The sequence below is a fragment of the Mytilus californianus genome, unplaced genomic scaffold, assembly GCF_021869535.1.
Source record: "Mytilus californianus isolate M0D057914Y unplaced genomic scaffold, xbMytCali1.0.p SCAF_4, whole genome shotgun sequence".
Lineage (NCBI taxonomy): Eukaryota > Metazoa > Mollusca > Bivalvia > Mytilida > Mytilidae > Mytilus > Mytilus californianus.
Window position 1 is genome coordinate 94208268 of NW_026262690.1, and position 22986 is coordinate 94231253.

General features: G+C 31.3%; 2 protein-coding genes across 7 annotated transcripts in view; one reads left to right on the top strand and one right to left on the bottom strand.

The window, feature by feature from the left end:
- LOC127698854 (aftiphilin-like) overlaps positions 1-22986 on the bottom strand; it is a 538231-nt gene that overhangs the window by 318742 nt on the left and 196503 nt on the right. The gene's annotated exons all lie outside the window — the stretch shown is intronic.
- LOC127698874 (uncharacterized) overlaps positions 1-22986 on the top strand; it is a 101630-nt gene that overhangs the window by 28287 nt on the left and 50357 nt on the right. For all 6 annotated transcript variants that reach the window (XR_007980973.1, XM_052202580.1, XM_052202584.1 and 3 more), the window contains one exon: positions 16262-16389. Coding sequence is in view for 5 of the 6 variants with exons in the window: in XM_052202580.1 (XP_052058540.1) it covers positions 16262-16389 (128 nt within the window). In the remaining variant the exon portion in view is untranslated. The remainder of the gene's footprint in view (positions 1-16261; positions 16390-22986) is intronic.

Consider the following 22986-nt stretch of genomic DNA (forward strand, 5'->3'; position numbering starts at 1 on the left):
TTCTTTCAATTTCATAGCTACTTTGTATTGATATATGCACACAAGTCTTCAGATAGCAGTCATGTTTTGTGCTTAGAAATATTAACAACAGAATATATAAATTTTATCATCATAAGGTTAATTCCTTTTTACTTTGTAATATTTTAATTTATGTCAAAAGTGCAGAAATAATGGCTAACTTTAATCAAACTGGACGTCCAAAAACAGTACCATCACAGCCAAGTCGACCACTGGTACCCAGTCCCTATTTCTTTAGATATTATAGTAACCCGTATACAAAATATTCATTAAGTGCTAAAAATGGAAGGACTACTCCATCTTCTAAGTTTGAAAGTAAGTTTTTTTTTGTTTCTTGGTAATTTGATGAATTGTAGAAAAAGTTATTTTGATGAAAAATTGAAGAAAAATGACAAGATGAAATTCAATTTAGATGATTTCTGATCATAGATGTGAACTTTTCAAATCTGTGTTGTTAGCGTGATTTATTATAGGAAAACTCTTTTAATTTATGTGGGAGTATTGCTCTAGAACCTATTTTACCAAATTTTTTAATGGTATATATTTTACAGATAGATAATTAGATTTAAAAAAAACATCATGATTAGCATTCAAATAAATCCATGTATAAGTGAATTACCTTCTTAGCTAGATTTGACCCAATTTAATATGTAAGTGAGGAAACAATGTTTTGTCAATGAATAATGGATAATCCATTACTTTTAGAGTAGAACAAAATCTAATTGTAAAAAGGGGGGTAATATTTGAAGATTTTTTTCTCAAGAATTTAAGATTTCACCTCCCTGCGGATATATCAGTCATTAAATACAGATTTCAAATTAGAAAAAAATAAAGAGAGCTTTTCACTAGCATTTGAAGAATCTGCAACTTCAAATTTCTTATCAAGTCCTATGATACAGTCCTACGATGTGTTCTATGATTAATCCAATAACTGTGAGAACATTCTTGTCAGACAAAACTACGTGGAAAGGAAATGAGTAGTAATTGTAAATGTAAGAGAAGTTAATAAGATACCACATATCAGCATATATTGCGGTATCTTCATATGACCTACATATTCTATTTCCATATAAGGACATGGTGAGATAAGGGCATTGTTTGTCCTAGTTTTTCACTGAAAGATGTACTTTTGATTAAGATTTCTATTTACGTCTGCAGAGATAATAACTAAGCCAAGTATTGACACTTTCATTGTAATGACGTCCTGATAAATGTGATTATGAAGTTATAGAAAAAACATCATAAGAGTTTTCCTTCGAAAAAACTTGAAACATGGATTTTGGTTGACTTACCTTTTATAGCCCACTTAGGAAGATCAAAAGGGATTGAGATTTAAAAAGCATTTTCTTTTCATTCATTTTGAAAACAGATTCTACCACTTTACTCAATAGAATACAATACTTAACATCTCTTGATGATTAAATTTTGAATTTTCTAATTGCTTGGCAACCCTTGCATTTTAAATTTCAAATTTACTATTAAGAGTTGATATTAAATATCATAATTATCACATTATTGGTGTGAAATATATATACTAGAGTAATGAATAAATAAGTTCTTTCAATTTCATAGCTACTTTGTATTGATATATGCACACAAGTCTTCAGATAGCAGTCATGTTTTGTGCTTAGAAATATTAACAACAGAATATATAAATTTTATCATCATAAGGTTAATTCCTTTTTACTTTGTAATATTTTAATTTATTTTGAATAATTATAATATAATTTAACTTTGTGTATCACATTTTATAGTTTGTAAGTTGCTGTTTGAAGTTTTTTGTTATTTTATTTTCAATCTTTAAAAATTAAAAGGGAAATAACTCAATGAAATATCTGTAGCATATCTCTTTACCAAGGTTTGCATTGATGATTGAAATTTGATAAGCAGCTAATTTCCAAATGTGTCACTGATTTAAATTCTCCTTAGAGAGCATTATACATTGTATATAAAAGAAAGAAATAGTAATAAACATTTCTTTTTTATTTTTATTTTACAGTTAAAATAAGTAAGTCCTATCACCTTTAAACTAAAAGGCTGTTTGTTCATTTCACGATTGTTTATCTATTCATAGTAACAGTCTGTTAAAATGCAAACATCAATCAATCATTTTCTCAAATATATTTAAAAAGCTGTCATTGCAATAACACTTGTTGTGGGCTATGGCCATGTTTAGCAGTCACCAATCAATCAATCAATCAATCATTTAAATGCAAGGGAAATAACTCAAGGAAATTATTACAGTTCCTGAGATTCATTATTATTGATGGGGTACTAAATTTTCATGGACTATTTTTGTAAAGATTTTCCACAAATTTAAATGTTCAATGATGATGATGATGGAAGGCTGGATATTTAGCAATCACCAATCAATCAATTATTTAAGCGCAAGGGAAATAACTCAAGAAATTTTTACAGTACTGTGGGTTCATTATAATCATGGGGTACTAACAATTTTTGGATTATAAGGGTTAAGGTGATCTACAAATTTAAATGTTCAACGATAATTATAGATGGATGGAAAGCTGTTTAACATCCAGTGGCAATTTAAATTCAAATTCAGGACGAGCATATATTAATGAGATCTGACTATGAACCCTGATTGTACTAGACCAACACACTGAGCCAGATTTTAAAGAGGTAGTTCACAAGGTAACAGTCTCCAGGAAGACATGTCATCACCCTTTCACATTTTTCTGACTCTAGTTGACCAGTCTGCTCTTACTCCTTAATGCCACATGCTAATCAGAGAGCAGAAAATACTAATTTAAAAGTCTTAGTTTGACCTGTCCAGGGTTCAAACCCACAACCACCCCCACTCGAGGTGGCTAGACTAGGTGGCGGTAAGTGTTTCACCAAATATAGGCGGTGACATATCATAAATAAAAACCATTAAATCTTCTATCAGCGACAATGCAATTTTCCTTCATCCACGAAAATTGGTACATACGAAAAATAAACGAAATCACAGTATTACACTCAACATAAGGGTTTACATTGATGAGTTGCATTGTCAAGAAAGCATCAAACTATATTCATAATATTATCACATCTCTGCCCAATACACACATTCTTTGAGTGAAGCATGGATGTATATATAGTGATCATCTTGTTCGTACAAAGTCAGCATAAACCTTTCATCATATACTGCAACAGTTATGAAGATGGCACTGATTATTAAGTCTCAATGAAATTGTGTTTAACGATAGACAAGGACTTAATAGAGGAGGACACCTGTCTCTATTGTTTTACCTAAAAGTAAAGTTATTAACCATGATTAAAAAGGTTTTTAATACCTTTTTTTAAGTAAAAAAAAAAAGTTGCACACAGTAATTGGGTTTGTTTAATGCCTAGAGCAGTTAACAGCGTTAATCATTCATGTCTCTCAATTAACTTGAAAGTGCATAGTTCTCCCCAGACTTGCTTCTGCATCTTTGAGCTTCTTGGAACCAAAATGTTTTGCTGAAAAGACAATTTTCATTTCAACAACATCTATATTTTAGTTACTGGTATATAAGTTAAATTGCCACTTATGATATAAAAAAAAATATATGTTTTTTTTTTAATTGCTATGACCTTGAATATATAAAAGTGGCAATCTAGAGTGTCAATTATGTAGGTGTCAATTGCCCAGGTGTCAATTGCCCTGGTAGTGATAACTGTTCAGATAAGATGACATCAAACATGGTGCTTTGCTTGTAACGTCAATTGGCATTTCATTTGCCTCTAAAAAATCTCACATTTGCACCACTAACCATATATGATATGCGCGAATTATACAGGTGAATAGTAGATTTATTCAAAATATACTTTTGATGATAAGATAAAAACACAGTTTTTGTTTGCATAATAAAACATATTCATCAGAAATCAGTCATCATAAAAACCACAATGAAACACTACAATTATAACTTCTTCAAAAGAGATTTTTCATAATAATGTTAAAACACAGTTTTGTTTTAAATCAGCATGATCAAAAAACCTAAAAGAAAGCAATATACACTGAAGTTAAACGATAAGTCTGGTCTGGAATAAAAGTTGTAAGGAATGGTCAGGATGTACTCATGTCATGAAATTTGGCCTCTTAGGTGCAAACTATATCTTTCCAAAAGATGGTCTGTTTTTCTTTCTCTTATCATCTAACTACAGCCAGTATGTCCATGGATATCATTTTTATATATGTTGATGCCTGAATCTTCTTTACTACTACTGCATCCACATAAATGAAAATGTTTTGATGTTTTGAATAACACTGCTTGTTAAAATGTGAAAGAAATGATTCTGGTCCATTGTTGAGTCTCTTGAAATTCTCAGTTGGTGCATCAGCCCAAAATGATGATGGATATCTTGATTCAGGGGTTATATATGTATCCAAAAAATAGTCAGCAAACTTTATGCATCTGCTATCTGACATGTGGTTCATTCATTATGTCATCAACAAAGCAGTCTTCAATTTCATCAGGCGGTAGAAACAGTAATAAAAAAATATGACAACCATTTACCAATATCGCATGTCTTTTCCTTATACTGTAAATTCATGCGACAGGGTTATATCGCAATAATTTAAACTCGCATTTGAAATTTTTTATATGAATTATGTGTCTTTCTATGTTGTGATGTTACACTATTGTTTCAGATAAGGATGAAGGTTGGTTCCTATTAAAATGTTTAAACCCGCTGCATTTGTTTGCACCTGTCCTCAGTCAGGAATCTGATGTTCAGTAGTTGTCATTTGTTGATGTGGTTCATAAGTGTTTCTTGTTTCTTGTTTTTTATATTGATTAGACCGTTGGTTTTCCCGTTTGAATGGTTTTACACTAGTCATTTTTGGGGCCCTTTATAGCTTGCTGTTCGGTGTGAGCCAAGGCTCCGTGTTGAAGACCGTACTTTAACCTATAATGGTTTACTTTTACATATTGTGACTTGGATGGAGAGTTGTCTCATTGGCACTCATACCACATCTTCTTATATCTATAAACAGGATTTTTTTCAATATCGCAAAAATTGAAATTGCATTTTGATGACAAAATCGCAATAATAAATGCAAGCGATAATTTCTGAATTTACAGTACTCTGTACTTGATCCTAGATCTTGAATTTTACTACACAATTTTTGTCCAAGATTTCTCTGTTCACAAAAATTGCAATATTAAATACCACATGTTTTGGTAGCATTCTTCACTTTTTCCTAGAAGCAGTGCATATACAAGTGGCACATAGTTTATACTTTTACATCTTTGTAGTGTGTACATTTGAAAAATATACTTCAGACAGCATTTGAAAATACCATCCACAAATACATCTTGCAAATTTTTAGAAAGACACTCAAGATTAGCTGTATGGGAAAAAATAATAATTCCACTTTCAACATTGTTTATCAGTAAAATATTTTCAAATTTGTTTGTCTCCATCTTCATTTCTCACAGCATCATGAATATCTGCTTTATTTTTCAGTGAAGAAGGATAAACTCTTCTACCTTTTCAGTATATAGCCAACAAAGTATTTTTAAGTCGTTTGTAGATAAGTGGTTTCACTTCCATTTGGATTCCTGAAAGAAAGAGAGAAATTCTTGTTTAAAATATCTATCAATAGATTACCATTGAGATAAAAGGAAGACAATTGAAGAATTAATGTACGTGTTTGCCCAAAAAAATGTATTTTTTACATTTGCAGATAGATAATATATAATCATTATTCTATGTTTCAATTTGGAAAATAAATTTTGACTTGCATATTGTATAAGCAATATTGTATCATATTTGGCAACAAAAAGATAATTTACATTGTAAGTCTGTGCATATAATCATTGATGGTCTTTCGGTAATGTCACCAGGGGCTTTTTCGAACTCTGGTTTTTAGTTGCTCTGATTCTTACTTTCTGAACATGCATGGTGCGGGAGTTCCTCGCTGCATTGAAGACCCATTGGTGGCCTTCGGCTGTTGTCTGCTCTATGGTCGGGTTGTTGTCTCTTTGACACATTCCCTATCTCCATTTTCAATTTTATTTTTTACAGAATTTGTCTTTAGTGCCGTGTGGAGACAGTAGAGTGCCTCCCCGTGCTTCAGGTTTATGCTCTTATAATATACTAGATTATGGAGTGTGTGTCTGAGCGAGAACTTCTCTATGTTCATTACTTTAGGAATATTTATCAAAAAGTAGTTTTTCACATTCAGCCCCATTCTTCTATTTAGTCAGACGTCAGTCGCTACCCTGATATACCCTATCTTTTGTTTTATTTTTCGGGTAATTTATGATGGATAACGTTTGACGTCTTTAGCCGAACAGTTTTATCATATTCACATAATTCAATTTATTGTGTGCTGGTTCATATTCTGGACGCCAGTCTTTGCTCCTTCCTAATAAAATCCACATAACAAAAAACAAATATGAAGCTTAGAAATGGAAAAATATTAAATACTAAACTCGTTCAAAGGGTATCTACACGTCTCAATCTTCAAAATCACTTATCTAAAAATACTACCATCACTAACATTTTTAACCATTAAAATCGTGGTTACCCTTCTATCGATAAGTGTCATGCCAAAAAATGACTTGCATGTCCCCGTCTTTCCACCAACAATACAGTAAGGTCTACGTTTAATGGTCGCACATTTTTCTTTAAATTTTGAAACTGATATAACTTGAAAAACAAACAGTATTATTTATTTACTCACATGAAACAAACCGGGATGCGGTATTCAGTACGTAGGTGAAACTGGACGATATTTATCTAAACGCACGCAAGAACACCTGTACCGTTTTAAAAGACCCAATAAATTCAAAAGTATCATTTATCAACATCTTAAAAAGCACAATCATCCTATTAAATATTTAACAGTTCAACCTTTAGAAGTAGTAAATAAGCAGCCTGGTGAATCTCATTCAAAGTTTGTACGATCACGGAAAATAATTGAATTAAATTGGATTAAAAAATTACAGACAGTTTACCCTCTCGGTCTTAATGATAATATCATGGGAATTGGTAATATATCAAGAACCGATTTTGTTAACATTTTGGATATAGTTTCTAAAACTGTTCGTAAAAACGGGTCTCATGGGCGTAGAAAAAATCGCAATCAAAGAAAATTTCGGACCAACCATACAAATATTTCGGACCTAATTTCTATTTCAAAAAACAACGGCAGACATTATCTATTAACCAAGCTCTGTTCTTTACCTATAAATAAATTAAATAAAATTTTAGAGGATTGCAAAACAATTTCATATTGCAGTCCTAAGTATGAAATCGTTCAAATTATAATGGCATATTGTTATTCTAAACTGTTTCCCAAAATTGATCGCCCTGAAGATCATAAAAAACATTTTATTAAAATAAAGTATGTCAATAAAGGTTTTGATTTTGTAAATATTGCCGGTATTTTTAACGACTATTCTGTTAAAGAACAAATTCCTGGATATTTTGATAATACTGAACTCCCTCTTATTTGTTGTATTTACAAGAAATCTACCCGAAAATTTGTGTTTAATTATAGCCAAGTCTGTAAAGATGTAAATATCAGTGAAAATACACCTCCATCATGTAATTGTAGTAATTCAGAATACACTTATGGCCCCATTTCCCATGTTATGACAGGAGACCTTAACATCGTTCGCGACCGAGAGTTAAAAGCATTCCTCAGTAAAGGACCTAAATATCGTCCCCCGTCAATTATTAATTGGAATGAGTGTCGCAATATCATCCACGACTCACTTCGTGCTTACTGTTTGAAATGGATAAAACGGGAAAAAGCTGACAAAAAAATCTTTGGACTCTTTTTTTAATTCAGTAATGAAGATAGTTGATATACGTATACAACATTTTAAAGAACATTTTACTCTTAACAACAACCATAAAAATCCTATTTCTCGTATCAAACATAAACTAAAAGAACTAGCCAAGGAATTTGTTTTTGTCCCGGCTGACAAAGCTGCTAATAATATCATTATAGTTTGACGTAAATTTTACATTGAGGTTCTGCAAAAGGAAATCACGAATTCACCAACATTCCAACTGACTTCTTTTTCAGAAAACGATATCTGTAACAAACATAAACTATTAGCTATACTTCTTTACAAGCAGAACCAAATACAATGAAAGTCCCAACTATGTACTGGCTTCCAAAGCTACACAAATCACCTTATACCGGTAAATATTGATTTATTTCGTCTTCAAGTCATTGTTCCACTACTAAATTGTCTATTCTACTTACTAGTACACTTGGTACAATCAAAAACCTGATAATAAATTGTTCAAATAAGGCCTTTGAAAATAGTGGAATTAACTACTTTTGGAGTGTCAAAAACTCGTTGGAAGTACTTGATAAATTGCATGCATATATTGGTGATTTTGAATCTGTTCAAAGTTTTGATTTTTCTACCCTATATATCACTTTGCCTCATATTCTTATTAAGAAAAAATTCACACACCTAATTAAATGGGCATTTAAAAAGTCGGAATGCGAATACATATGTTCAAACTCTTTCAGGTCATTTTTTAGTAGCAACAAACAAAAGAACTATGTCAATTGGACATGCTTTGATACTATATCTGCCCTTGAATTTTTACTTGATAACATTTTGTTCGCTTTGGAGATGCCGTTTATCGTCAAGTTATCGGAATTCCAATGGGGACTAACTGTGCACCACTTATTGCGGACCTGTTTTTGTATTGTTATGAGTTACAATTTATGACTAAAATCAGCAAAGACCCATCGAAACAACATCTGATACAAAAATTTAACAATACTTTTAGATATTTGGATGATATATTGGCTCTCAATAATGACGACTTCAGTATGTATACTAAAGAAATTTATCCTGTTGAACTTACTTTAAATAAAGCTAATACTAACAATGACCACTGTCCTTTCCTCGATCTTGATATCTATATCATTAACGGGAAGCTTAATACAAAAATTTATGATAAAAGAGATGATTTTTCATTTCCTATCGTTAATTATCCATTTTTAGATGGTGACGTTCCCTTGTCACCATCTTATGGTGTTTATATATCTCAACTTGTACGATTCGCTCGTGTATGTAACAACGTATTAGATTTTAGCGAGAGAAATTTATGTATTACTGAAAAATTATTACACCAGGGTTTTCGATATCATAAACTAGTCAAAACATTTACTAAATTTTATCATCGGTATAAGGACATCATTCGTAAATATAACTCAACATGCAGACATCTTATACGTTTGGGTATTTCACATCCAATCTTTTATGGTAATATTCTTTACAAAGCACAAAAATGTCAGTATTCACCTCAAAAGCTAACAAAACCTTTAAACAGACTTATTAAGAAGGGATATAGTTACGATACTGTTGTCAGGTCATTAAAGATTGCATATTTTGGCTTTAACATTGATTCACTTATAGGGTCTTTGCATCGGAATTAAACACATTTATTCTAAAACCAGTTGTTGGCATGATACGGGTTATGTTCTTCTCATATATTTTATGATGGTATGATACTAAACCCCTAATGGGAGGGATTGTACTTGATTTTCATATGATGAAGACATAATCTTTCAATCAGTTTAATTGAGGTCTGGAGCTGGCATGTCAGTAACTGCTAGTAGTCTGTTGTTATTTATGTATTATTGTCATTTTGTTTATTTTCTTTTGTTTCCTATTCTGACATCGGACTCGGACTTCTCTTATACTGAGTTTTACTGTACGTACTGTTGTGCATTTGTTTTTTCTACATTGGCTAGAGGTATAGGGGGAGGGTTTAGATCTCAAAAAACATGTTTAACCCTGCCGCATTTTTGCACCTGTCCCAAGTCAGGAGCCTCTTGCCTTTGTTAGTCTTGTATCATTTTTAATTTTAGTTTCTTGTGTATAATTTGGAGTTTAGTATGACGTCCATTATCACTGAACTAGTATACATATTTGTTTAGGGGCCAGCTGAAGGACGCCTCCGGGTGCGGGAGTGCCTCGCTGCATTGAAGACCAATTGGTGGCCTGCGGCTGTTGTCTGCTCTATGGTCGGGTTGTTGTCTCTTTGACACATTCCCCATTTCCATTCTCAATTTTATTTTTATGAAATATTTGCCGCTGTATGTTTAGCAACATACAGTCAATTAGTCTACTTTCTGCATGGGTACACTATGGTTGTGTTCGTTCAATGTTTTATTATTGTTTTGCTGTCCACATCTGTTGTGATTCTGGCTTTGAGTACATCTTATTATTTTTTCTCTGTTTTTCAGTACATTAGAATTGACAATGTCCATCTTGATGCCTCAAACATGTGAATACTATAGAATTTTAAACCTAAGTGACTCAGTTTTGTATCAGAAATGAGTATAAACTCACTTAATTATCCAGGGGGAATACTGTAAAAAATAATATTACTGTAAATTCAGAAATTATTGCGTGCATTTATTATTGCGATTTTGTCATTTTAGACTAAAATGGGATTTGAATTTTTGCGATATTGAGAAAAAATCCTGTTTAATTCATATAAAAAATTTCAAAATGCGAGTATAAATTATTGCAGTTATAACCCTGTCGCATTTTTCACAACAATTTCTGAATTTACAGTATTCAGAATATAGCATATATGTTACATGTATGATAATGGCATAAATGTAGTTTTGATTTTTGGCGCAAATGAAATAAAACCTTGTGGCGCAAATGAAATATTACATTTTGTAAAAATTGGCGTAAATGCAATATGCCCCAGAGATGACACTAATGACATTGTAATACAATTCCTCAAAGCCAAAGTAGAATTAATGTGGTGACAGAGAAAATGAAAAACATAAATTAATCTTATTCTGCAGTTGCATAATGGCAAACTATATCCTAGAAGAAAAACGCTATACAAGTGAAATCAATGTTAAGGAAATGGTTTACCATATAAAGTTGTTCAATTTGCAACAATTTATTTTTTATTTAATTTTCTAACTTTTTTAATGTATTCATATTTGAAAAGATCAAAATTAAATAGTCCTAACAATTTCATAATTTTCTGCTCACAAAGGCCATGTTGATCTATTGCTCCAAAAAGCTAGTTGCTTAACAGTAATTTTGAAGGTCATTATGACCTTTGAATCATGCCTAAACAGCAGAAAATGGGGAAAGTAGATTTGAAAATTGGGAATTTGAAAAAAAAATATGTAGGTAGAAAAAAGTCATTTACGGTGGAAAAGATTTGACAAGCATAATGATAAAAATTAATTTTTGTCAATAATTAAAATATACTTTTATAAAATTTTGGAAATGATTTTAAATTATGATTCTGTGTCCAGATTTGGCTATACTTTAGGACCTCTTTGTTTATATCAGCTCTTCATCGTTTGTATTAGGTTAAGGTTTTGGCCTCAAGCATTGCTGAAGAGACGTTAATTGTTGAAGTGTTGCATCTGGTGCAGTAAAATTGGTACTGTCAACTTTCCTACAGATCATTTCATCTGTCATTGGGCATTTTATCACATAAAATTCAATGCAATCAAGATTTATTTATTTGTCATTGTCATTACTCTCAGATCTCATAATCATTTCTCAAATGGCAATGTAATTAAGTTTTATATTTTAGTTGATAATTTTATTTCTTTTTATTTCAACCTAGCAGGATGTCGATGAGACAGCTATCTCTGTAGAGAAACATTATATCTCAGGCAAAGTTCTTTTATTGCTGTTCTTCAGGGTTTAAATTGAACTGTGTTGATGATTTTTATCATTTTTATCATTTTAAAGCAATTTGTGTTAATAGTATTGTTATTGATTTTAATTAACAAGAACTGTGAAAATATGAAAGTCAATCAGAATCAAATTTATTATTTTAAAGCCAAATGTGTTAATAGTATAGTTATGGATTTTAATTAACAAGAGCTGTCAAAAAATGAAAGTTAATCAGAATAGAATTGGCATAACTGTCATATATATGAGAATAAACGCAAACTGTAAAACTCTTTCTGTTAAAACTGTAGGTATCAATCTAATTAAAGCTATTTGATTAAAGCTGTAGTTATCTATTAGGGCAAACTGTAGGTAACAATCTAATTAAACCTATTTGATTAAAGCTGTACTTATCTATTAGGACAAACTGCAGGTAACTATCTAAATTTAAACTTAGGGTATATACCTGTATGAATTAATCCTTCTTAAGAGCACATACTCTTGTAGGAATATTTTTTTAGAATTCCTAGTAGGAAAATAAGTATACTCCAGCTGGATTGTAGCAGGAATTTGTTTCAAAAAACAGCAAATATTAATATTCACAGGAATATTGTAATTCCTACCAGAAATATTTGAAATTTTTAAATTAGCAGGAATAATTTTGTAGGAAAAAGAATTCCTACCAGAATTTCTGAATATTTTTCATGTTTTTCATAATTCCTACCAGGAATTTTTCTAGCAGAAATCTGAAAATCACAAATTTTACTATATACATGGATTCACAACTAAGGACTCAATCATTAGTTTGAATCTCAACAACAAAAGGACAAAGGAAAAATGAAATAACTAACATCTTCTTTACTAATGAAATTTCTGAGGTTAATGTGACATAGATGCAAGATTGTGTTAAAGATCTGCAAACATGTGACTCAGAGTCTGAACTTATATATATACAAGGAAATATGAATTAAACAAGTGCACTATTGTTTTTAATCACTAAATATATCATGCAAAATAGAATAGAAGAAAGAAAATCATCAACTACATTCAGTCTAAATGAGCTATCTCTTTTTACATATTGTCCTGAAGATGCATGAAATATTTGCCACTTGACAATAATCAACCAAAAATCAATCAATCTATTTACACAAAATTTCAAGATTTCCCTGATAACTATTGACTTTTGCGTCATTGTGTTCTCCACAATCTTTTGCTTCAGATTTAAATTTTAGATTTTTTAGAAAATTAAGTTTCAAGAGTTTTTTCGTTTAGGTTTTTCTCTCCGAATATTCATTTTTAGCTCACCTGGCCCAAAGGGCCAAGTGAGCTTTTCTCATCACTTGGCGTCCGTTGTCGTCGTCGTTAACTTTTTACATTTTGAACTTCTTCTAGAGAACCACTGAATGGAATGAAACCAAACATGGCATGAATGTTCCTTATGAGGTGCTGACCAAGTGTTGTTACTTTAAAGCTGATCCATCATCCAAGATGGCCGCCAGCGGGGGACTTAGTTTAACATAGGACCCTACGGGAAATACATACAAATGTCTTCTTTTAGAGAACCACTGAATGGAATGAAACCAAACATGGCATGAATGTTCCTTATGAGGTGCTGACCAAGTGTTGTTACTTTGAAGCCTATCCATATTCCAAGATGGCCGCCAGCGGGGGACTTAGTTTAACATAGGACCCTATGAGAAATATTTACAAATGTCTTCTTTTAGAGAACCACTGAATAGAATGAAACCAAACATGGCATGAATGTTCCTTATGAGGTGCTGACCAAGTGTTGTTACTTTGAAGCCGATCCATAATCCAAGATGGCCGGCAGCGGGGGACTTAGTTTAACATAGGACCCTATGGGAAATACATACAGATGTCTTCTTTTAGAGAACCACTAAATGGAATGAAACCAAACATGGCATGAATGTTCCTTATGAGGTGCTGACTAAGTGTTGTTACTTTGAAGCCAATCATTCAACCACGATGGCCGCCAGCGGGGGGGACTTAGTTTAACATAAAACACTATGGGAAATACATACAAATGCTTCTTCTAGAGGGGCACTGAATGGAATGAAACCAAACATGGCATAAATGTTTCTTATGAGGTGCTGATGAAGTGTTGCCAATTTACTGTTCAAGATGGCCACCAGGATATTTTATTAAATTACAGGGCCAATATTAAACCAAATTTGGCTTTACTCATTATTAGGGTATCTGTTATGATTTTTATCTATTTTTACATGATTTCCAAAACCAAAGTAGAATCAGGTGAGCGACACAGGCTCTTGAGAGCCTCTAGTTAATATTGTAAACTTTTTTTGTGTTATGATTATTTATTTAGATTTTCATTCTCAAATCATTCAATCAATCATAGTGCTAAAATTGCTGAACATAATAATACATTTGAAATATGTCTGATATTTGAAATGGTGTGAAGTGACTAGTTATAGTTATGCTCCATTGAAATTTTATTTTTGAATTACTAATTTTATGCTTTTTCTGTATTTAAGTTTAATCTTGATAACTATACTCAAACCAGACATGGATTAAGATGGTTTACACCCTGGTGCCTTCCCTCCTTGAAAAAATATAATGAAGGTCAAAGTGCAGCCAATTTTGTATCAAAATAAGGTCAGGAACTCTCCTATTTATAAACTTCAAATCCTGAAACTTAATTTTCAAACTTTTTACTTTTTTTTATTTAACTGTCAGGACCTGAGAACAGAATTTCCAATGATATTTTTAACAGGAATTTGCTTTTACAGACATAGTTCCTGAAATTTCTAAAAGGGGAAATGGAGATGGGGGTTTCCAGGGTAAGTTTTGGTCGATTGTTATTTATGCATGACTCATATAAGAAATTCTATAGAAAGGAAGGGGGGGCGGGAGGGGGGGGGGGTCAACCCTCTGAGTATGCCAATGTTTTAAACAAGTATCAAACAAAATAAATTTTAAATGATCTGTAACTTAGTGAAGGGACTGGTGTCACATCAAAGGTCAAGTACTCTATGACAAGGAGAAACAAATCAATGATTCGATATTCAAGTACTGGTGCCAGTGAAAGGCTCATCTGCCTGCTCAATGTCTAATAAGCTAAGAAATAAAATTTATGCTTTAATGATATAGAATTCAGCAATTGATGCCAGTTAATGGCATATATCTGTCTAAAAGTTCAATTATTAAAGAATATTTTAAGAAATAGTAAGAATAAATCTGATGTGTGCCTGCAACGAGTCATAAAGTACAATGTCACAACCAGTTATCTGACATTACTACAAACCAAAACCAAGATTTTGTAACACTATAGACCTATTGCCCTTTCCAGACAAAATCCAGACAGGACTTCTCAAGAAAATAACCATTTTTTGCTGAGATATCTTATTTCCTACAGGATAAAACAACCTATTTCTGATTAGTGAGGGCTAATTTATAAATTCCAAGGCCTTGTTATAGGTTAATCCTTTATTAATGGAGATGTTTTATAAGGAGAGTTGACAGGCTTTACATTAATCTGACTTACAATAATCTACTTGAATTTTTTAAATCTTAAATTTCACATGATGACGTCAATTCTGAACTTCAGATGTGCTTATTGAGGAATTATCTTATTAACTTCTGTTAGATGAAAGATTTTTTCTTCTTCAAAATAGTATTAAACAGCTGTGTTTTGAACGTGGTACTTTATAATTTCAATTTACAATTAGTGGCCCCAGTAGTCTGTTGACACTAGTTATTGGTCTAATACAGTTTACTGTGGATTCATTCATTTTTTGGGGTACCAATTTTCCTGAATTCAGGAAAATTATATTTCCTTGCTTCTATCTGAAGGTCTGGAGGGGGGGGGGGTGTCCTTCATTTTAACACCCCAGTATTCTCTATTCTTTATTTGTTTGCCCTATTTTTCTGTATTCTTTATTTTTTTTGACATTTATTCTGCACATTTTACCCATTATTCTCTTTTCTGTAAACCCCATCCAGACCCTCCTTTCTTTCATTGTTTTCACATATTCTGTATACAAACCTATTGGACATTTGCATTTTATTGAATATCTTAATTTGTGGTTAACCTATACCATTTAGAAACTAATGAATGTTTAAAATGCTGTGTTCACCCTAGCAAACAATGCATTTAATGATTTAAGGTGGTACCAAACACCTTGACTAAAATTAATTTGGCTTGTTTAATTTTCATAAAATTTTGACAAAATATTTACTTTAACCCTTTGACAAAAATATAAAAATTTCAAAAAACTTGAACCACACACTTTATTGGAAAAAATTCATTGGATATATAGCAGTTTGACAAACACTAATTTTGATCATTGAGAAGCTTGATATTTTCCTTACAATAGAACATGATTAAAATGTTCAGCTGATTTTTACAGAGTTATCTCCCTGTAGTGTTATGTACCACCTTAAACCATCAGAAAAAAAAAGGGCCACTTTAACAGCCAATACAAAGTTTTTGCCCATAATCCTTTATGTCAAGCATTAAAAAGGTACTTTCTGTTTAAAACTGGAAAGCCCTTCTAATCAATTTAACCACATAAAAATCTTTGACTTTGTAAACTATTCTGTTACAGTAAAGGATATGTTTATTTTTACAGATCAGTTCCAGTCTTTGAATGGAACGTCTAAAATAATGGCAGCTCAAGGTGCTGGTGCTCTGTCTCGTTCAATCAAAACAAGGTCAGCGTGGAGTGAAACTGATTTTAGACTCCATGGAAAATTGCATGTAAGTTACTACTGAATATAAGTCACATGTAGAAAAAGTTATCATGTTGCATTATTTATTAAACATAGTCATAACTGTGGTCTGCCATCTCAGAAAATCGAGCAACTGACATTGCCATAGCTACAGTAAGAAGTTTAAGATTTTAATGAAATTCCCTTGTAACAGAAATTTTGATTGGATGACATTATGTATTTTGAGGAGGTAAAAGCCATGTATTACTTGCCAAAAATGATCTGCACAATCACAAAATCAAACATTTTAATGGTTCAATGTGAGATGCAGTTTTGCATTGCAAATACACCTTGGATTTAATCTTGTAAAACCAATTATACATATTACTATGATTTTTTTTTAATATTTACTTTACATTTGATAATAGAATACCATAAGTTGAGGGATCCATATTAATAATGCACAATGCCAAGGAGTTTCTGATCACTTCTAAAGTATAAACAATATGGTCACTTTCACAAAATTATGGAGTGAATTTTGATTGCAGCAAACTTATTACAATCATGGTTTATAAAAGCTCTTTTATAACACTGGTTTGTAGTGCTAAAGCATGTTAAAGTATAGTTAGACTGTCTATCATACAATATTAAACTGTGTTATATTATAAAATTTCTGTTAACATATTTCTTGAACCACTGTTAACATATTTGTAGTTAATGGAGAGGAAAAGGCTTCGTTCACATTCATCTCTATTTTAAAAGTGAGTTGTGTTAAGTGGCATGAAATGTGTGTCAGGTGGTTTAAGGAAAAACACAGGGTACAGGGGAGATCACTCTCAGAAAATGTATCTGCATGAAATGTTGACTTGTGTCTTAGTCACAGTTGCAATATTCACTGTTTGTCCTTTTTTACAGCATGCCATTAATGGTTTTAGGTCTGGCACATGGTATGCTCCTTTTGAGTTCTAATTGCATTTTGATGTTACATGTTCAGTTTTAAGTTTCAGGAATTATGCTGTTTTTCTTTAATACAATGTTTTATTATGTAAAACTACTTTTATTATGTGAAATAAGTTTTATTTATTTTATTTATGGGTAACTTATTGTTTTAGACTTCATGTATTGAAATAAACTTTATATACAGGTGTTAACTTAAAATTTGCAAAGAAGTCATTTAGATTTTAATTTTACCAGTAATGACATCGGTATTGTTCAGCCAAAAAGCACTAACCCAAATAATTTAAGCCCTATATTTAATGGATCTCTCTTACCTATGAGGGCCTAAACTCTTTAGATGCGAACAATTAAAACATGACTCAAATCCTGAGTTTTGATTGGCACTCTCTAGGATGAGAGAGCCAATCAGCTGGCTATTCAGTGTTATTGAGATGGGGAATGAAATATTGAATATATTTTATACTTTTATTGGTGGGTAAATTTCAAACAAAGTTGACAATTTGGGTTTTTTTTTTCTTGAATAAAAAGCAGTCATATTTTATAAATAGCTATCTCTTCCAGTTTTCTACTGGGACTGCTCAAATCATATTGATAACAAAATCAACCGTTTATTTGCTTTTTTCTCATCCACAACAAATCAGAGACAATTAAATTTATGGTTTTTACATGTCTCTGAACAAATGATGCTGAAAGATAATCTATAGATATTATAAATTTCCATGTGATGACATTAATAACACACAATATCTGTTTAATGCCTAAACCAATCAAATTGTATATGAAAGCAGGTTTTATACAAACTGTCAGTTGTGAATCTGATCTATTTTCATGCTTATTTCCTTATAAGGTCTATTCTCAGTAACTAAACATGATAAACATGATATGTCAATAGCTATTTATGTACCTGGATTACTTATAATTTGCTTTTAAATGTGATGGGTGTCTGTTGACTTTTTGTCATTTTCATGGTGAGTTAATTATTCATGTCTATGTTTCTCTAATGATATGTAAAAGGTTAAAGTTTTACATTTGAGTTTCAAATTATATTTGGCTTCTGTTGCACGTTCTTTGTCCTATACTAAACCAAAAGGAGGAGCAATCGAAAATAATAAGTTGAAGGAAGACAGAAAACACCATATTGGCAAAATGAAAAAAAAAAAAAAAAGGAATAGACATGTGATCTTGTAGGTAACTTTAGTTAGTCCACTGACCAATAGCAAATTGAAAGGATTGACGATATAGAACCACTAATTCGGGCCTGGTCAGAAAGAACATATAAGAAAGTAGTACATATTTTAAACAAAATAGTTCCTACGCATAGCTGTAACTTTGTCAATTTGTAAAACATTTGGGTAATTTTGGTATCAAATGAAAGACTTATGATCACTGTAGAACCCTTGTTGAAAGTTTATTTTGAAAAATAAAAAAAAATATATGAAATTATAAAAGGAGGACACATTTGCCCTGGTGTTCAGTTCAAGAGTACCTGTTATTGTACATGTACTACCAAACTTCCGGGCTCTAATATGCAATTAAAGGTATGTTGAATTTTTCAGCACAAGTCAGCTAGGATAAGGCATAGTTTTGACATGAAATGACTGCCACTTTATTTGAACTTTAGACAAAGTAGCCATTAATGCTTGAAATTGCAAAATTTAACATAGAAAGCAATGGGGCTATGAATTATTGTTTTTATTCCTGATATGTCAAAAACTAGTTTTACCACATGTTCATGTGGCAGTGTCCCAAATCAGGAACTTTCCTAGTAACTGTCTTTTGTCATATCTTGATGGGTTATCGTCATTAGATTGATTTTGTGTTGATGACAGATGGTCTCTTTTGAATTGATATACTTGATATTTTCAGTCTCTTTTGAATTGATACACTTGATATTTTCAGTCTTTTTTGAATTGATACACTTGATATTTTCAGTCTTTTTTGAATTGATACACTTGAGATTTTCAGTCTTTTTTTAATTGATACACTTGAGATTTTCAGTCTCTTTTGAATTGATACACTTGATATTTTCAGTCTTTTTGGAATTGATACACTTGATATTTTCAGTCTCTTATGAATTGATACACTTGAGATTTTCAGTCTCTTTTGAATTGATACACTTGAGATTTTCTAGACTGTAGATGATTTAGAGCTTCACATATTGTATAGAGACTTTATTGTTGATAAATCATAAGATGACCTCTAGATGTCTTTTTGTTGTTGTTTTTTTGTTGGGTTGTTGTCTCATTGAACTTTACCCCACATCTCATTATTCTCAAACAACAGCTAGTATACCTTGTCTAAAACAAACCTAGTTTAAAGTGGAATCCTGTTTAATGTAAACTTTATTTTATTTGAATATTTAATGGATATTCCTTTGTAATTTACTGAACTCTAGCGTAATCAGAACAAAATCTTTGGTCCTGAAGGTGATCAGTTTAGATAGATCTCACTGTTTTTACCATTGCATAATCCTTATATCTTAAGTTCTGAAGGAGGTTTTTTTGTTCCTTCATTAGTCCAAGTGGCAAAATTTTGATATATTTCTTAGAAGACAAAACGTTTTATCCTAAATGTTTTGATACTACAAATGCATTTTATTATTCCTTTAGGAAATATCATTTTTGTGACAGTTATTTTTTTCTTTTTCATGTTGACGATTTTTCTGAACAACTTGGTAATTTAGTCAAAAGAAATCATCTAGAGTTTAAGATTCAATTCATAATAAAATTGTAGCTCGATTCCTCTTTTCATGAATTTATTGGGTGCTGTTTGTGCTTAAGATTTAAAAAGATTAAAATTGGTGAATTTTTTTGAGAAATTAAGAGTGAATTTTTCAGATGGTTCTTGAAGTGTGAAATCATTTTTGTGAAATCATAAAATGATTCAATTTAATGAAAATGAAATAGATTTTAATCTTAGTCTTTATCAAATTTTATTTGATATCTTCACTTTTAAATAAAATCTTGAAAAACTGTGCGAACTGATGCAATCTATCAGTTGAAAAGTGACAATCAATGAAACATTTTTCTTTGTACATGTAAATAACACTGACAGTATTGATGAAAACTTATTTATAAAATTAAAATAAAAAAAAAACTCTGACATTGATTTATGAAATGTTTGAAATTACATAAAATTTCACTTAGTCCATCCTGTTTGATTTCATTCTTAAAATTGATTTCATGTCTGAAGTTTACAGTTCTTGATTTTCAACAGAAATAATGTACAAACAATCCTATTCAAAACCATTTTATAAAGTATTGACATCCCCCTTTTTTTCCCTTGATGAACTTCCTTGATTAAAGTTTTACAATGAACCAAACAGAAACATAAAAATTCCATTTTAAGCAGATACTGACTTTGATAATGCAGCACTTACTTCCATTTAGTTTCTAAATTACCAAATTATTGTAGGGTGACAATTATCTTTATTATACTTTAGGTCAAAATGCCAGATTTTGATTGGTTAATACGAGGGAGATAATTTATTCTATCCCATGGCAAATAATCTATTACCCTTCACAGAGACAAATCTTTTTATACAGATAACACATCAGAACGGCAGCCAAACGCAAAATTTACCAAAAGACATTTTGGGAGAAAGAACTACAATCGGCGTGTCTATATAATATATCAAGCTCGAAATCATTCTGTATCTGTAAAGTTAGTGAATAAATATAAAAGAAACAATCAAAAATCTGCTAATAACACCTAATCTTCAAAATGAAAAAGAAGGAAAAACAGTAATATACAAAAAAATATAACAGCAGTGCTTAATTTACAATAGAAAAACTAAGGGTATGGGGTATCTATCCATGACACAAAATCAATACATGCACAGCAAAAAACACACAAAAAGCAAAGGAACGGCGCTTTTATTGCTGTTCTTCATCTCAAAGTCACTGTGTGACCTTCACCACTGAGCAAAAAAACTCTCACCTCACTGCAAGTTTAAGACGGCTCCTAGCACCGGCTTGAGCGGAATTCTTTGCAAAAATAGTTTGGATAGACTTTGTAAGGTTGCATTTTTTTAATAAATAAGTGTGGAATTAATTGTCTTATTGACCAGGCATCTTCTTTTAGCAATTGAACTCAGCTCTAAACTGTTATCGTTACTTATTGTACTGATTACTTACCAGGTTTTTACAGTGAAAAATAAGCTTACGCATATGTTTGTTAACCTTAAAATGCGTAAATCAATACAAAGCAAACTCACATACACAAACAAAAGAAATTGAGAGCATATACCCATTACATGAATTTATAAGTGATAAAAAAAGTATAAGATACATATTAAGCTAGATGTGTGCATAACATTTGATTCTGGAATAACCTTTTAGTATGAGACCTAAAGCATATGTGGAATTAAAATTGAAAAGGGCAGCATAAACCATCTAAAGTCAACTTGGCCTTAGGGAGTTGCAACATTAGTTTAAGTACAATTAAATAATTTCTGAACTGGAATTTTACAAAAAGCATGCCAGTACAATAGCACTGGCTACCAGGAATTGATAATTATTTATCCACCAAGAATGAGCAGTACTTGAACACAGTGGTACCTAATTGTAGTATTTTTTTGTATAGACTAGATGAATTTCTTTTCTGGGAAATTTATTTGCATGCATGAAAACATTTTCTCAGCATTTTCCCTGTCAGAAAGTTCAACAAGCTTAACATCAAAGTAGATCTTAAGATTTGTTTTTCTTTTCCATCAAATTTTTGCAAGGATTCTTTAGATTTGCATAATTCACAGTACCATCCAATTCTAAATTGTAGAAAAAATAAAGCTCAACGAAGTCTGATTAATGAATTTGCACAGCATCATGAAATAAATGTAAAAAAAGGTTTTCTTATGTGAAAATCAATAATGTGATATGACTTGTCTATAATCCCTCTATCAAGGTAACTAATGATGTCTTCTCATTGTTCATTGTTATATATTGAAATATTATTTTATATTCCCTCATAACATGATGATTATGATCAGATAAGGTATAAAAAAAAATTCAATGTCAAAAAAATGCTGACTAGGCATAAAATAGAATGGTTTCATTGTGGATTTTTGAACAAGAGAAAGCAGGAGTTTATACTTTATCATAATCTATTTTTTGTTTTTTGTTTATTAATAGTAACAAAGCAATAAGTATCAAAGTGACTAGTGTATCTACTTAAAGTGTGGGTCTATAGTGGCAAAAAAATATTTCTTAGGCATAAGGTCCAGTAAAAATAAATAATTATTTGTTTCTTTCTTTTTGTACATGTCTGTCTAGCAGATTGCATCTGACCTTGACCTTATATTCATGGTTCATTAGTCAATGTTAAGTTTTCATTGTTTTGTCTGTTTCCCCGAATACTTTAGTTTAAGCAATAGGTCAACTATATTCAGTGTATGGAATGATTGCATGGTGTTCATTTTGTCTGCCAAGGTCTATCTTAACTTGACCTCATTTTCATGGTTCATTGCTCAATGTTCAATTTTCATAATTAGGTCTGTTTCTCAGATACTATAAGCAATAGGCTAACTATATTTGATGTATGGTATGAAATTCAATCATGAGAATGAAAACAAGCAAGACATTTCAGCATGTGCACTCTTGTTTAGTTATTAAAGTCAATATTGTTCATTTGCAAAAGGTTGCATTTGTTTCAATAATTGAACTTACATTATTCTAAGTTCCATTCCAATTGA